We start from the raw sequence: 17,340 nt of genomic DNA, 5'->3' as shown, positions 1-17,340 counted from the left end.
TCACTTGGGTCGTTTGAACGGATGTGCTTCCGTATTGCTGCATCCATCTGGTTAGTCGGTACACCCTCAGCAGAGCCTTGTGGAGATCACTTACAAAACGTAGTCGTCGAGGCTGATCAAGTCCGGTTCACTGAACAAGAGATAGTAATATTTCAACGTCTCGGCGAGCCAGAAGGATTCCATAGAATCTTGCTGCTCCATCAGTCGGCTGGTCACGTCCCTGATGCCTGCGTGGGCAATCTCCGTCCTCGTTGCCTTGTCGACTGCGTTGAACATGGCCCATCCCTTGTCTCTCCAAGTCTCATCTCCTGTTAGCCGGTACATAATAAAGACTGACTCGATGGCCTCAGGTCGGAGTCGGTAGTCCCGCGCCTTGATCCGTGTATACCCCGGAGGTAGTCGCTCTTCCTGGATTTTGGCCGCAACATATTCTTCGTGTGACAGCGCGACCCGCGGTGTAAACGAGAGAGGGTGCACTTGTTTTGCGTACGTACCCGCATCATCCGAGGAAATCGTCTCTGTCCGTTCTTCTCCTTCGAAATCTGTCTGCGGGTTTCTCTTCTTCAAGCGGGAATCCAGATCCATCTGTGAGACAACGAACTCATCTTCATTATCCAGGACATCGTTCAGGCCAGTTAGTGGCTGTTCATATAGCTTTTGTTGATGCACATTGTAAGTCTCAACCGCCCGCATTCTTTCTTCAAGCCTCGGGTCCAGCGCTTCATACCATCTGCTTTCATTCCACTTGCACGAGGTGAGACTCTCGCAGGGCACAAGCTCGAATTCTTCGGCCATGACACCCACGGGTGTGGACGCGTAAGCCCACACGCACGCGTTGGTGAGCTTCTCCGCAATGACCATATCCGAAGGGATGTCGAACAGCTTAGCCCCCAGGCCAAACATGCCTCCAGCAAAACATCCCAGGTGCGTTCCCTCATAGATTGTTACTTTCCTCTTGGCAGGATCCTTGGCCTTGGGGGAGATATTCTGCTTCGCCAGAAAAAGAATATCATGGTTCTCCTTTGTCATAGGTCGAAAGAGTAATTCTTCCCGAACAATCTTCATGGCATCAAGGTATAAACGTTTGTACTGCTCATTCATGCCGCTCAGCAGCGCATATTCCTTTGGAAAGTATTCATACGTGGAATCCGCCATCGAACCGATCCCGTAGGTGTGGGTGGTCGATTCAGGTTCAGTGCTCAGACCTTGTGCTTCGCAACGCTCGTGGTCATCATTGTCTTCGTCGGCGTCGGCGTCGACTAGCGGCAAAGGCTTATGCTCAGCCGCATTGACCTTGCTATCCTTCATCGTGGATTTTTTGGCCGAGAGTGATGATGAAAGCTGTTGTCGCTTGGTCAATATGACCGAGGGGCTATCATCGGGCTCGCGCGAGCTGTCCGTGTCTGGTCCCTCCTCCGTAGACACAACTGCGCGGCTATCTTTCAGGCCAACAGAGGCGTCATCTTCCAACCATTCATCCTCATCGGCTGCCGATTTGGAAACGGCTTGGGGCTTTTTACAGCCGGATGCGTCCAGCTTCAAGGGCCACAGACCCGGGAAAGTCGTTTTCATCTGCCACTCCTCCAGGGCATTGGTGACGCGTGCAATAGCATCGTAATACCTGGTTTCCCGGGTAATTTGAGCCAGTCTCGTGAACTCAACTGCGAGGGAGCCTATTTCTGCCAGCACCGTGTGCTCACTGCCCCTGTGTGGCCGGGACATAGAGGATGGCGTCCAGTGATAAAAAACTGCAGGCATTCTGTTGGGCGTATCAAAGGCTCCCATCAGGATATCAGCGAGTTCAACCGCTTTGTCAAGCAAGACTGGATATTTCCCTGAGCTGAGATCGTAAGCTGCAATCAACCCTCCAAGATAGCGGATCGTCGTCTCGAAGAGAGGAATGTCTTTTCTTGCCGACGTCTTGAAGTCAATCTGGCTTACTGCCGCAACTGCATCGTGGAATTCATCGCGCAACCCCATGATCCAGAGAGCGTCCAACGAGTCCACTAGAGTCGCTCCCCACCCATTGAACGGATCTCCCACGTCTTTCGATATGGGCTTTAGCTCATCGTGAGGCAGAGAGTAGTTCTTATAGCCGAACCAAGCATGCTCGAACGCCTCCCGGATCACGGCCTGCTTCTGAAGGCGATGTGTCTTTATCGAAGGGTTCTCTCTCCCAAAGCTATATTGGACTTTGGGGAGCACCTTGAAATCGCTGTCAGTCGGCAGTGGAATCAGACTCTCTGCGGGTATTGGGAAATGCTCCTCTTGTTGTATCCAATATGCTCTCCCCTGTTCCACGGGCTGAGGATTGACTCCATGCCTGCTTTGTCCACGGTCACCAGCTTCTTCATCATCTTCATCATCGAAAGGCGGTTGTTGGGTAAGCAGCTCGTCCTTGGTCACGGTAGGCTGTGCAGCGGTCGAGGAACTCGAGAGCGATGAAGTGGTCACTTGTAGAGGTGGAGGTGCAGGAGCGGTTCCTGGTGAATTGACTGGTGGTAGGGCAGGATGCGCCGGTTGTCCTTGAGGCTGCTCAAGCAGTTCTGGCGCGGAAGCCGGGTCAGAAAGCGTCTCTGAGAAATCTGTGCTGGAACCGATTTGTTTAGTAGCATGATCGTTCCTCAGGCCCACCAGGGCCTCGAGTGAAGGGTTCTTCCAGTCACTGACTCGAGTCAGCTGGTAGACAGACACGATTGCAACCACAGCCACTAGCACAAACAACCGATAGCGTCGGAGACGCATCATCTTGCACCGTGTGTTTGAGCGGTCTCAGAGCAGGCGTTGGAGATCAGAGTCCGTTGACAATGTGTCACGGCCCACATTTGACAGACACTGTTTGGGGGACTGAAGTCCGCCGGGGGGGTTTTGATACAGCACAAAACCAACGCCAGACAGGGTCATGCCAAAGGACGCAGGTCCGGAGGTGATCGATTGGCACCAGGCAAGGCAGGAGGGGAAGTATGGCAGCCTTGATCCTCAATCTGTAATCTCCAAACGAACTTTTGAATAGGAGACTTCAAGTTCTGACAAGCTCATCCCGCAAGCATCTACCGTAGATCAACAACTTCCGGAGATGGCACCGATGGGTCTGTAGGATGATGATGGGCAGGATGAGTAGAAGCAGGAAGCGACCATTTGGCCGCAGAGGCCGCCAATCAGGCACCATTACGAGTTAGTTCATGGTCGTAGGGCTCCTCTCCACTAGCAACTGCGGACGCCAAAAGCTGACGCTTGTGGGGGGAGAGGCAAGTGGCACGAAGGCAGGAAGCGCAGGGAGGCATGGGAGGCTCCGTGGCTCCTCTGCGGGCTTGGCAAGTTTGTGACATTTTGATTAGTAGTGGTAAGTAAACCACCTGTGGCTGTGGGTGGCCTAGCTATTGCCAAAGAGCGGAAAACCAGAGACAACATGCACAGATACTGTGTAAGGTGTGAAAAAGGGCCCCCATAACGCAATCCAGACAAAACATGAAAGAAGCCAAGGTGGGCCAGCACATCCAGGTATCATCATCTCACATTGTCCCGTGTCATGTATGTCATTTTGTCTGGCCCAAAGCCCCCTCCACCGCATATCACGGCATCCTGCTCGTACCCAGTGCCTCGTCAGGGTTTCAGCAAGACACTGGCCTTCTTCAGCCTCTGTTCTAACTCCACATGAAATGTCTCGTGCCGACCGAGATGTTGAAACCCATAGAGCGGCTTTTTCTTCAGAAAATCGCCCACGATCGAAGTGAACACGATTACCTCTTTGACCAGACTCCCCAGCAGGTCCTGGTCTGGCGTGGGAACAGCTGACGGGACAGGGGTGTCGAAGAAGCCTGGCATGGCCTCAAAGTGGACTTGTTCTTGGAGGAACTGACACTCCATGTGCACAAGGCCACACTCCTCCAGTCTGCCTTGGCAAAGTCGTTCACACAACCGAACCAGGTGATTGATGATGTTTGAGAGTAGCAAGTGGCACGAGTAGTCAGCTCGGACCGATTTGCTGCGTAATATCCTTCGTACAGCAGCGTTACTCTTCTTCAATAGCTCAATTTGCATCTCCCGTGGCTGGGACTCATCGGACGAATGCTTTTTGAGATGGGCGAGCAGCTTGATGCACACAGTCTCTTCATCTTCCAGCCCCGGCTCGCCGTTTCGAGGAAGTGGTGCGCCATAAACTGGGGGTTGTAGCCTTGACGGGTCAACCGGACACGAAGACTGTCTCGACAGAGGCCGGGTTTCAAGTTGAGCGGGTGACAGATATCTGGTAAACTGAGGAGGACTGAGTCCCGGTGTAGGTAGTCCGCTGTTGTTGAAAAAGCTGAGGTCACTGGCTATTGAGTAACTTCGGTTGTCTGCCATATCCAAAGCGCCCATTGACTCTGTAGCTTCGTCGAAAGTTAGAAATCCAGGATCGCCGTTGACGATAAAGGAGGACCAGGTAGGGGGGTTGCCCTGTCTCCTGCCCGGTTCATCTGAGCCATGGGTGGTAGCTGGTGACGGGATAGACTGTATAGGGAGCGAATTATGGATGATCCACGACTGGGAGTTGATGGTGCCGATCGAGTCGTCAATGGGTCGCTTTCGTCGTTTGCCCACCACTTTCCCGACTCGAGATTCGCTGTAGACGCAAGACAATCTTTTTTCAGAGCACCTACGACATCCTTCTTTATTCCCGTCACATCGAACCTGGTTCCGTCCATGTTAGTGGAGGAGATCGCGAGCAGCAAGGGGTCGGAGCACATTACCTTTGCCGAGAAACAGTGGTTACAGGCAGCCCTAAGTTTGATAGGCTTGGGTTCCGTTTTGGAGCCGTTAGGTGTTGTCTTCGTGGAGGACGGTGAAGACGTTGAGAGGCCGTTGGTAGCAGGAGTTGCCACAGTTGATGAGGTGGACGAAGGTGGCATTGTTATTTTCGCCCTTTTTTTTAGATGTCAACCGACATGTCTCACACCAGGAGTGCAAGATACCAACCCAGATTCAACAGCCATGGTGGTTTCCTGCAGATGGACCCAACGGAACGGGCGCGCTTAAAGGAGAATCCCAATAGTCACTAGGGACAGTATCGTAGTGGTCTGGTACAGAACAGCCTGAAGTCCAGAAAGGAGCGACGGCCAGGGGAATACTGCAAGTGCCAGGATCTGGTTATGGAGTTATGCAAAAGAAAGGCGCAGAGATACGATACTGGCGGCGATCGGTCTCTCTAAATCAACGTGGTGGGAATAAGCATGGAAGCGTAATATGAAGCAAGTACAAGCTAGAAGTCATGGATGGAGAGGGCTGATTTATTATTTCACGTTGGTTGCTTTTGCAATAATGTGGCCCCGGGCGATTCAGGGTCGAGATAGGAGCTTCAGTTGCTCGAGGTTAGAGGATCACCTAGTGCTGTCAGTAAATAGTGGGTTTTTTGATCCATTTGCCGCGTGGGATACGAGGGTTGATACCGGGGACGGGGATGGCATTATGGGCCATTCAGGTCAAGTGGCAGTGAAACCGCTTTGTGCCACGATGGTGGTCGTTCCCATTTCATGTGGTGGTTGGTACTACGTAGTCAGCACCAGCGTCCACAAGCAATCGAAAGGGTGAGCCAGGGAGGCGGCAGATGAGATGAAGGGACAGGGGGTTGACCACGGACCAGGGGGGAGGGGGGGGCAACAGCTTTGCATGGACCGGGGTACTTCGCATCCATTAGCGTCCCATACCTAAGCGGGAATCTGGGCAGCGCCTCGAGCAGAAGCGGTAACCCGTCTGGGTCCATTTGGATCCATCTGGGTGGCCGATTATGAACTCGTACCTACTTGTAATGGACTCCACCCGTCCACCTGGGCCACCTTGGAGGATGAACCTGCATCTCGCTATTGATCCGTCAGACATAATCTTCTCAGCGTCAGTGACAAGTTCTGTTTCCGATAGTACCCAGTGCCTGACTCGTTCATTCGGGCACTTGCTGATGCTAGCCCGAGGGCCAAAGACACTGACCCTGAGGTGCGGAGCATTGGAGTCGAGTTGATAGCATCATATAGGAAAGAAGAGTAATGAGTATGACACCCAGCACCTCGTACGCGGCTCGAGGAAGTGGCTTTCAGCCCCAAGGTTGAACTTGAAGTCACCAGAAGAATGGCTTGCTGATCAGGTAATAGGCTCTCCTTTCCCCTGGATATTGCCTTTGCAATCCTGGGGCACATTTCCCAGGCGACGTGACCAACTAGCATCACAAGACTATCACAATCACATCGTAGGCTCCAGTGCTGTGAAATGGCTCTACCCTGGAAACATGGTGCGATTGCCGACAGCAATTCTCCAAGATCCAAGAAAGACGGAGACAGAGCCTGCACTTTAATGCTGCCCTGCTTTGCCGCAACGGTTCAACATGGTTTACCCCAATTCATCTGGCATATTCAGATAGAAATGTGTTGAAATTTGATTAGTGCCTCTGACGCCGTTGAACGGTCTAGAGTATCCAAAAGAGGTTAGATCAACAGGGGCTTCTGCTAGCGCCAAGATCAGTGGCTGAGAGCTAGTGACTTCAGCCCACTTGCCCCACCAAAAAGCCGCAGGAAGTTTGAAGCCTTGCCTCCTCGTTGTACGTCCAGTTCAATATCCTCGATACCTTTTGGCCTATAACTTTGAAAGGCGAAGGTGTTGGCGCTGCGCTTCCAGAGAGAAACCAACAGCCACATGTAAAAATGGTGCGATATCTCTATTCGGGGCAGGGAAAGGCTACCTACTACCATGTGGTCTCAGCCTCGTTCGTGCCCCTTTCACACACTCAGCAGCCCTGCACTGCGCCTCCTGGATCGATCGGGTCTGGTGAGACTGTAGTTGCAGCAGTTGAGCATCCCTATCCGCATGGCGTTCATGATCAAACATGAGTACCAGGTAAACACTCTGCTTGAACTTTCTTGATGAAGAGCTGAGCTGAAAGGTCCCCCACCTTGACTGTCACTGCGCTACGCCCTACAGGAAAGTTTAGCTGGTGGTCAGCACAAAGTTACTGGTATATTCGAAGGTACGGTGTATGTTAATTGCACTAGTCAAACCTTTGTTCCAAGACCTCTATAGGCATTCTAAACGTGAACCCCGAGCCCGTACCTGGCTATCAGATCGACCCCAAAGTCAGCTTCAGCCAGCGGATGTTGCAGCCATTTCATACAAGTCTCCCGCAACAGGAAAAGGCTTCATCATCATCGAGACGTCGGCCAATCGAGATCGGCTCTTCTCCGACATTTAGTGCCTGCACCAACAAGTGCAACAGCGTACCGATACTGCTGTGTGTCTGGGGTCTGTGCCTTCCGATCACCCAGACCGTCCCTCGAACTTGTCGACACAGTTACTCCCAACTCCGGTTCAGCTGAGGCAGTCTTGCCCGTGCTACTGTTCTCTGCCAGAAACCCGCAATCTCGGCACTCGGACGATCTCTCGCCCACCATCGCCTACCATAGTGACCGCCACGCTCAGGCGTCTCTCCCACCCCTCCAATATGCCCCGGCCAATTCTTGATCTTAGGGGCATTGCCATGACATGAGATTCGTTGGGGATAGGATCCCGTGCCAGTGGCTGCGATTGTACCGGAAACAACCAGGGCTTGGGATTGCGTGGCGGCCTCTGTAACCCGCCGCTCTCGCCTTGTGCCATTGAGTTTCGCGGGGCCAAAGAGGGGAATTACAGATCTATGCAGTAGTACAAGGGAGTAGGTGTCTCTGCTCACCGTGGATAAGGTATCAGGGCGTCAAGGCATCAACGTCCAGCCCCTAGCTACATACTTTGGCCTCGTGAGCTCGTACTCCGTATAACTGTCGGGGCAAGCCGGTCACTTCCCCCGGGGCCATACACACACACACACACACATGAAAAGCTGGCATGATTCAGCTCATCTTGTCTGACAGGCAACGACATTTTCTGACAGACAGAAACAATAACTAAACAGTGCTCAAACAAGTTAAATGTGAAGTCTGGGTTTGAATCCTTCCCACCTCGAATCAGCCTAGATGACCTTATCCAAACAAAGGCCCCTTCTCGACCAACTTCTCGCATCCTCCTTTGCTCGCTTATCCGTACACCGTTTTTCACTCTCAGCCGCAGGATAATGCGGATCAGCTGGGCTAAGGTTGGCTGGGTGGGGTGAGCGCCAGAGAAACCCAGTCTATACCAAGAGTTTGCGAACTAAATTGCTTACCTGATAATCGACCCCAGCCCGACTATTTATAAAGCGCCTTCTCGTCATGAACTTGCGGCACGCGGTACGACCAACGGACAATAAGCCACGGGGCTGCTCGCACAGAGGCTGTTGTAAAGGGCGGCGAATCTCCTGCTACAGACACTTTACCTTTTCCGATTGTCCCAAGTTTCGCAAAGGGAAGGAAAAGAAGCAGATTAAACGAGGCAATAGCGCACGACTTTGTTACAGCTGCCAAGTCGCTTGAGGGCAAAGTACGACCATTTGCCGTATAATCGGCTTGATTTTTCCACCAAACTCGCCTTTGTCAACACTCGTACAGCATCTTGTGACAGCCAATGTTATAGTTTAGTTGGTGGATTCCAGAACTTCTTCGTATGAGCATCGATAGTTGGTAGGACGGGTCAATAATATACGAGGGATTCTCCTTGAATGACCACTGGTACAACCCCAACCGCCATTAATCTAGCCGAGAGAGAGAACGACTTATTGTTGATTCTAGACTGGCTGGGCAAAGACCAATGCCACCAGCACGCTTACTCGGTACAGTTGATGTCTTCTTAACCGCACATTAGACAGCTCACCGCAGGGACTAGACAAAGCCCCAATAATGCCACTACTGTTTCAGCGCTACCTTCAATGACACAAGAGAAAAATGCCATGGCATATTTCTGGAAGGGTTACTTTCCAAAAGGACGGTTGCTGACCAATTCAGATTTGCCCGTCACCATCGTTGATGGGTGGCCCTTGGTGGGCGACTTGCCGTCCAATAACAACCCTACGATGTCCTTCCCCTCCTGCCGCACTTCCCTCTGTGCCTCTTCACACCGCATCAGCCTCCCAGTTGCCGGCCGTAACAAATGGCCGGATCGCCCAATTGTCCAACCAGCGGGCTGGACCATCCTAGCGCTCGTTTAAAATGTCGGTGCCTGAGTGACATTCTGGTGTCTCCCCATGAATTTCGTTCGTGGAGGGGGCCCTATTCGCACCCATCAATCCGCAACGTTGTAAATCCACCAACCTCCTCAGCCTTGTTGATGGATTCCCCGTCTTCGGCTCTCATGCAGTCACCTGATCCACCGTGTCATATCGCCACGAGCATTTATCAACCAAGGACCGATTAAAAACCCTTGATACTTGTTTGCCAAAAGGTAAGCCATCGTCTTGGCAACTGCAGCGTCATAAGCCTGGATTACCAAAGGCTAGGGGTTCGCAGGGAGACGAAGCCTGTCAAGCTGTCCACCCTGTCGTAGGGCGTTCTCCGCCAGGCAAAACTTGGCCCGATGTGGGAAAACAAGGATCGTGGTAATTATGCCATATCCATGTCCATTTTATCTGCTTGTCATGATTTGACCTGCTGACATGCCCTGCAAAGGATGCAAGTGAGATGGTGGCCAGAGGGTTTGTTTCGTCTCTCCATGTCTTAACAGCCCATCCTTTTTCGGTATCAACATGGTTGCCAGTACACAAATACACAGATCTTTGGATCAGATGCCCGTCAGAGAAGGCGTGCCGTACGTGTTCCCACGGTGAAACAGCGGCAAAAAACATCTCACTAGGCAGCGTTCGAACAAAACTGTACTATTACTCACGACCGGCATATTCATGCTCATCTTCCTTCGTCAGAAGAAGTATGACTACATATTGCCCGTGGCCAGATTGCATGGTGTGTGGATACCAGTTGTTTTACTGTGGATGGCCGCCACCAGATCCTGTCTCAGAACACTACTCATACGTGGTTGAATGCTTGCAAACTCGATAATGGCCTTAAGTCCCAAGCATTCACGCGCAGATCCTGTCGTACTACGTATTTTTTACGTCGGCAATACGTCTATCCATGTCGAGCCTAACCTCCGAATTGTCTGGATGTAACAATTCCAAGCTTTTCCTCGGCGTTGCTTAACAGAACAAGGTCCTAGAGGGCCTTGGACATGGTGACGTGACATGCTTGAGCATTTGTTGTCCGTCCAGTTCGCCCATGGTCTGACTCAAGGGACCACGATTGTTTGATGCAAATACCGACCAACCCAAGTCGCCACCGCCCACCACCTTGATATGTTGTCGGCGGGACAGCGGTCGAATCACTCTGGCTCAAGACCACCCGCAAGCTTACAACTGTCAGTTGTCCACATGCGATCCTCGAGGATGGAGCAAGAGCAGAGCACTGCCATTCAGTTTTGAGTAGATGACAAGGATGAAAGGACCCTCCGCCAAGTTGCAAGTGGTGGGAAAGAAAGCAAACAAGCAAAGCAAACAATCTGGAACAACACATTTCGAACCACATGGGTGGCCGATCGGCCATCAAACGGCCCCGATCCCGGTGAATAGGTAGGGCCACCGGGTGGGAGTTTCTTTCTGTTTCTGTTTTGCCACGAAATATGAGCCATGCATGCATGTCATTCAGGAGGTGTGGAGAGAGGCCTGTGTGCCTGGAGCCATTCTCAGACAGACGATGCGCTTCGCAATGCAATCAACACGTCTCGCCTCACTGGAGACATCACACACCTTTCTGGTTACAAAATCAACGATGGTGGCCCATATCGAGGGACTGACTCCCTTTGGCCGGCCCACACGTGCATCCAACGACGAGGTTGCAGCGTTGTCCGGGGGTTAGCTGACAACGCAACTTGTCCCCAGACGATGGCGATCGCCACGGAGGGAACGAGGAGGGAGGGTGGAAAGGAATGGGCACGCTGTGAACGAAGAAACGAGAGAATTGGACACAATTCTGGTCGTTTTCTCTTCCATCGCTGGCCTGGATGAAATGCTGCGCCCCAGTCACACGTCGTGAATATTGCCATAGCCGTGAGTCAGGAGGGATGTTGCCGCTGCACCGTCAACCTACGACTCGAAATCGTTCGACAAGATCACGGACAGCAAAGATGAGTGTGGCCTTACAACGCCATGAATGGCACGGCTTCTCGCCGTCACAGCGCATCTGTGTGCTTGGTTGATGGCTGGAAATTGGACATTCAGCTGCTTACCCGTACTTTGTCAAAGGATTCCATTGGCCTTGCCACGACGAGGCGGCAGTTGATGAAGAGAAGAGAGTAAAGCCCGAAAGGATGGATGATGGGTCAATGTTGGTCCGCCGGGGCAACAATCACGGGGTGTTGCTTTGTCATGGAGGGGGTCTTTTTCCCTTTGTCTGCGGTGCGTTCAGCCTCAACATTGTTGCCGTCGTCTGTCACATTCTTGCTAGAGCTCCTACCGCTATACGACCACTCTGTTACTTGGTAGCATTTTTCGTTCCTCGGTGAGAAGCTACCTGCACATATTTCTCTGCTCGTATACGAATATGCAGGGGCCAGCGCACCGACACGAGTACGAATACCTCGTAGAGGGTCCCCAATCGACCACCCCACGTACACGAATGAGCGAGAAGGACAACTCTCAAACCTTACAATATCGTCCTCGTCGTCCCCGTCTCATTTCTTCCTTTCTTCGACCCATCCAGCCACTACATATCATCTTAACCCCGATGCAGCCCGCCCCACGGCTTTGTTGACAGGCTCTCTACAGATAATCGGGAATCCTGCCGCCCCCGCGCGAATCCTTCCCACAACACATCCGTCTTAGATAGCCCCAGCCCTACGGAGGTATGCCTCGTACATACCTAAGGTCATCTATCTACACAGCCAAGTACGTACAGTAGCTCGCTCGCTCGCTCGCTAGCTATCGGGCTATCTTACCCAAGTGTACGGAGTACCTACGGAGTACCGAGTACCGTTTGTGGCCGGCAACCGGGTTGTCACGCTTAGGTTCGGTTCCGCGACGGACGCGAAGGCCGAGTACAGAGTTCAAAGTACAAAGAGAGGGGCTGTTTGTTGGGGTCTAGTGGTTCGAGTATGGGTACGAGTATGAGTAAGAAGACAAGCGAAGCAAAGTGGTAGTGTCGGCCCCTAAGCGCACTGCTGGCACTTGTTGGCCGTCGGGCACTGCATCATGGGTATGGATGGGTATACTCGGATCCTAAAGACTTCTGCGGAGCACAAGGTACAACAAGTTGCTGGTAATAACATAATATGTACCATCTAATTACCCAGACGGGTAGGTGGTTCAGGACCAGATAGGCAGGTAGGTACCTACCCAGGTACCTGTACCGACCCGGACCGAGTAAGCCCTTAAAACCTCGTGTGGAGTACATGTACATGTACATGTACATGTAATTACATGCACGGTAGATATGTACCTGTACCTCGCACCCTCGTACGATGATGTGTGATGCGAGTGAGATGTTAGATGTATGTATGTATGTATGAAGCGGAGACGTGCGAGTCCCCTCTACATATTAGAGGTACCATGGACTAACATGTGTGTGTACTCGGTACATTGCACTTACCTATACGAGAGGATGCAGGCAGATCCGTCGATCTATCCACTTCTGTTAGGTTAGGCTTGTCTTGTTGGAAGGTATTTGGAACTCGGTACCTCGTACTCGCGAATGCCATCCAACAGCGCTAAACTCGCGCTGAGCCAGCCCGCCCGCCAGCCAGCCAGCACATATCTTCCTCGCTCCCTTTACTTGCATCTCACATATCCACTGGGGACAAGTACACGGCCCCCACTCCCGCTCTGGGAACTTTGAGGGTGGACGACCATACGAAAGTACAGGAGATACTGTATCGTATGGACTCATACGTCAATGACCCGAACGAGCAGTGGGGCTGGGTCTGTACCTGTATCTGGATCGTCACTGTTAATATCATCCGCTCGGTTCACTGCGTACTTCGTACTCTCGTAGATAGGGTAGGTAGCGAGGTCCTCGATGCAAGTTGGGGGCAGACCTCCAGGATACAGTAGAATAGAGTGGGAAATGGAACAAAAAGACAAAATACGGTTAATTCCCCATTGATCAATCTCCATCTCCATTTCCATTTTCATCACCAGTCCAAGCTCAATCCCCAACCTCAACTTCAGCTCCGTACTGCGAAATGCTATACTCGGTCCATGCTTACTGATACATACATACCTACCTACCTACCTATGTACCTATCTACAGAGTGATGCCAAATACCTACTCGCCGGGTACCCCACAACTCAACCGAAGGACTCGCGCGTAAGGGATCTACGAGTTGCGTCCACTCCCTCGCGGGCCTGTTGGGTCCAGGTCTGGATGATGACGGGCGCACCCGGTCTATGCCTAGTTACTCGAGACGGGACACGACAGGGCTGACAGGACGGGACAGGATGGGGCGTTGTAGGTATTGTCTCCACAGGGAAGGATTCCATGAGATGAAAGGCAAAGAGAAAGAGACAAACAAAGCGGACAAAGGGACCCGAAGGCGGGAAGAGGGAGGGAGGGAGAGAGCTATCACCCTCATGAATGTCGAGGTCTCATGTAGACCACGCAATGTATGCTGGATGCACGCGCAGGCAGTCAAAGATCTTTCCCCCAGGATTCAATAGTGGAAGCATCACAAAAATTCACAGTTGAAATCTTGTCTTTTTCTTTTCATCTGGACTGTTTGACTCCTTTCTGAGTGAGGAGGACTTGCAGTATCCTCGCCCGTGACCTTCCTACCCTCAAACTCCTGCTGATGCATATACCAAATACTGGCTGGCATGCTGTCTTCACGAGCGTTTCCTGCTGCCAGCCCCAACTCTCGGCTGCCGGATTCCAATCCGAGACAATCCCAATACCAGGAGATCCCCCTGCGGGTTCTGATACTGATACAACTCATTGCAACACCAATGTGTCGCCAATATCCTTTGAGCTGTAATCTGGCACCAAAAGCACAAGACCTGTTGCCAAATGAAGGAGATTGACTTCTCCGGCATCATGGAAGATCCCAGTTTGATTGTGAAATCAGCCCTGGTCGCGCCTGAGACCTGAGACCTGAGACCTTGTTCTGCTCCTGTTCTCCCCGTCGCCGTCTCCCCTGATCATGGTTCCTACTCCTCACTCTTCTACTCCCAAGTGACCCCAACCTTCACATTTCAAAGGCCTGTCGTAGTACCCCTTGCCCTTCCCCCTTCCTGAGCTTGAGCTTTCTGAAACTGCCTGATCAATCCTAGTGGCCCCATGGGTTGCATGATCGCCCGTGCATCCCGCTCATTCTCTTCATCTTCACTACCCGCCCCAGACGAGGAGTCAACCTCATATTTCCAGGATCCTAGATCGCCCTCATAAGTGGCCTGATTCGGGACGCCGCTGGCCGCAGACGAGGGGTGATCTTGAGGCCCTCTCGCGTCTGCTTGAAATGTGTCTGTTCTTTGCGGCTGAAGCTCAGTAGAGTCTTCTTCCTCGGCGACATCGTCAGGAATCTCATGTCCCCGCTCAACCGCGCCAGTCCGCCGAGGCTTTGAAAGAAGAGAGCCACGTGGCCGCAGAGCTTGTTGAGACATAGCGAAACCACTTGCAGAGGGCTGATGATGTGGGTCGAGCAATAGTGATTGCAGGGGAGAGCCAAATGGCTGGGACTGACCGTGGCCCTGTCCCGTGGCGGTATGCTGAGCGCCAAATCTGGGAGTACCCAATGCTCCACGATGAGGCGATGTGATCGATCCCAGACCCCCGCCGCTATGTCGATGCGCATGCATACCGCCACCAAACGCATTTCCGTGATCCGAAGCTGGGAAGGACGGTGAAGGTAGTCCCGGTATAGGTGGTGGCATATTGAAGTTGAAACGCCGCCTGGATGTGTGATACGGAAAATGGACATCTGTCTTCGGATTACGCGCGTAGTCGTTCATGAACCCCCAGTAGCTGTGTTCGAGCTTATTGTCTTTGGACGCAAAATAGTCGTCCCGTAGGTTCGTGTTGGCATTGGTATTAGCAACACCTGTGGCAGCACCTCCTGTCCCGGGCTCCGACCCCCCCGATCGTTCCTTGGGAGCAGGCCGCATCGCCTGGTTCATGAAGCGGAACTCGGCGAATGTACAGACGTATCCTATACCATCGACATGCACCGTGAATTCCCGAAAGAAGTCAATGATCCGTTCGCTGCATTTGGGTAGACTCAACCACAGCACAAAGGGCGTGAAGAAAATACTGAGCACTTCTTCCAGGAAGATGACGAGTTTCATCTGGTACAGTTGAGAAAACTCTTCTTTTACTTCCACAGTATGAAGACGACCTGCCCAGTGCTGCGGTTCATAATGTGTAAACTGTATCACCTCTCCGATGGAAAATGCCGTGTCGTAGACCATGTTGTCGTCCGGCAGCAGACCACGCGCAACAGCCCAGATCGACCCGAAAATGCCGATATAGAATATTGTAGTCCGGCCTGGCGTCACTTCAAAGTTCAAAAAGTTGTCTTGATCCAAAATCGTCGCGAGGCCAAGAACGGACACCACAGCTCCAGAAATCAAACTGACGAACCTGGCAATCTGAACCGTCTTGTCTTTGGGGAACTGATTGATATATCTGTCGGCAAAGGGATACGACATGTTGATACGCCGACGGAACAGGTGGTGTAGCTCGTTGAATTCTCGGAACTTCCACTGTGCAAAAGGTGTATATTCTCTCATGCCAATCTGGGCGGGGTTCTTCTGGTAGTCGTTGAAATTTTGAAAAAAGTGCTTCAGGACGAAGAACGTGGCAAGAAATGGTGCAAAGGCGAGACTCGTAAAACCGGCCAAGATGAAGCGTGAACGGAGTGCGTTCGCCAAGTCTTTCCGGTGCGTATCCTTCAGGAACAGAGGTCGAACTTGTCCTTTGCGATTGAACACAAAGTCCATAATACACAATTCAATGTTCCATTCCAGTGTCCGAGTAAAGAGCTTGCGATTGCCGAAGAAGGGGATGGGGAGAGTCAGATCCAGTATATCCTTGTTGATCATGGCAATCATGTAATTCTGTCTTCTCATCAGTCTGTTGGCAATGTCGTGCGCGTCCATTCGTTGCTTGTTCTGTGACTTGATATAGCCACTGCTCTTTTTGGACGTCGAAGAAATGGTAGGGTTCGAGTCTCGTAGAGCCATCAGGCGACTCACAACTTCTTGCCACGATATCGACTGGATCTCCGGTTCAGGGATGTCGAGGAGGTAAAAGTAGAAATCATGCATGTTTTTCAGGCGAGGGATATCGAACAGGTATAGGACCCCTTTCCAGAGCCATATAAAAGTGGTGAGCCAGAGTAAAGCGTTCGGAACAAATCCCATTCTTCTGGTACATTGCGATACGAGGATATCTGACATCGTCGTGCTCCCTCTGATGTCTCGATAGTTTATACATTGGGTGAGAAAAATAGAGAAGCCAACCACAAAGGCGACGGTAAGGAGATTGAAGAATCGCATGAGAATCGTGGACCAGAAGCCGTGATTCAGGTAATAAGTGTAGACCTCGAGCAGGAAGTTATCCAAATCTGTCACGTTGACCCATCGAAACATGGCTTTCTCCTTGGGATCTGCACTGGCGAGGTTGCCGCCAACAATCCCTCCAGCAGGCCTGACTTGAGCGCCCTTCTGGCCGCGTATATTGGGCTTGGGACGGTATCTCGTGTGGAAGTCTTGAGCAGCGGTCGAAGGACTGGCATTGCGACCTTGTAAAAGGCCTTCTGGCATCAGGCTTGGAGGAGGGGGTAGGGACATGGAGCCATGATCAAGACCAATTGGGTTGTGATCGATCAGCAACGACGCCGGAACATCGTCATCCGCCTCTTCCACATCCAAGAGTTTGTGAGGTCTTGGAGTCCGTCTTGTCTTGTTCTGGTTCCTGCGTGTATCTTTCCGCTGCACGTGAGATTCGGGGGAGGTGGCGCCAGTAAGAGGAGCACCACGACCATCATGACTTGGGCTTCTCCAATGTGACCGAAGGGGGGACTGGTGTAATTCTTGATTGCTGTAGCCATCTCTACCATTTGCTCCATCTGCAGTCAGCCCTGCGGTCTCCTCGACATCGAAATTGTCCGAGTCTTCATCTTCTTGCCGGATGGCGTCATAGATGGACGCAGAAGGGTTGTTGGTGCCCGTAAATCGAGAGATGAAGTTAGAAGTCATCGTGGACTACCATGGACGACAGGATGGTCGCTAAAGGAGCGCGTGTTTCGAGGTAGGAGACGAAAGGAAGTTTCCAAGTCAGTGGACAGAGGTTAAGACATGATTCATCCCGGCGTGTTTTTGCCCGCAACTGTCAGTGCAAACGCTTTTGCGCAGGCACATGACAGACTATTCTAACAGGCAGATGAGGGAGGGTGGGGTTTCGGACTTCTGTGCAGATGATTACTGCAACGTAGGAG

General features: G+C 52.0%; 3 protein-coding genes across 3 annotated transcripts; all 3 read right to left on the bottom strand.

Annotated features, from left to right (window-relative positions):
- Positions 1-2,748, bottom strand: Z517_12069 (uncharacterized protein; the record flags this gene model as incomplete). The annotated part of the gene is made up of 2 exons (XM_013423649.1): positions 1-37; positions 95-2,748. The coding sequence occupies 2 exons, from the start codon at positions 2,746-2,748 to the stop codon at positions 1-3; spliced, it is 2,691 nt and encodes an 896-aa protein (XP_013279103.1).
- An 855-nt stretch (positions 2,749-3,603) lies between these two features.
- Z517_12068 (uncharacterized protein) lies at positions 3,604-4,889 on the bottom strand (the record flags this gene model as incomplete). The annotated part of the gene is made up of 2 exons (XM_013423648.1): positions 3,604-4,671; positions 4,731-4,889. The coding sequence occupies 2 exons, from the start codon at positions 4,887-4,889 to the stop codon at positions 3,604-3,606; spliced, it is 1,227 nt and encodes a 408-aa protein (XP_013279102.1).
- Positions 4,890-14,098: 9,209 nt separating this feature from the next.
- Z517_12067 (uncharacterized protein) lies at positions 14,099-17,101 on the bottom strand (the record flags this gene model as incomplete). The annotated part of the gene is made up of 1 exon (XM_013423647.1): positions 14,099-17,101. One exon carries the CDS (start codon positions 17,099-17,101, stop codon positions 14,099-14,101), a length of 3,003 nt encoding a protein of 1,000 aa, XP_013279101.1.
- Between the last annotated feature and the right edge of the window lie 239 nt (positions 17,102-17,340).

This window comes from Fonsecaea pedrosoi, assembly GCF_000835455.1.
Source record: "Fonsecaea pedrosoi CBS 271.37 unplaced genomic scaffold supercont1.8, whole genome shotgun sequence".
Taxonomy (NCBI): Eukaryota; Fungi; Ascomycota; class Eurotiomycetes; order Chaetothyriales; family Herpotrichiellaceae; genus Fonsecaea; species Fonsecaea pedrosoi.
This window is presented reverse-complemented; position numbering and strand designations above follow the sequence as displayed.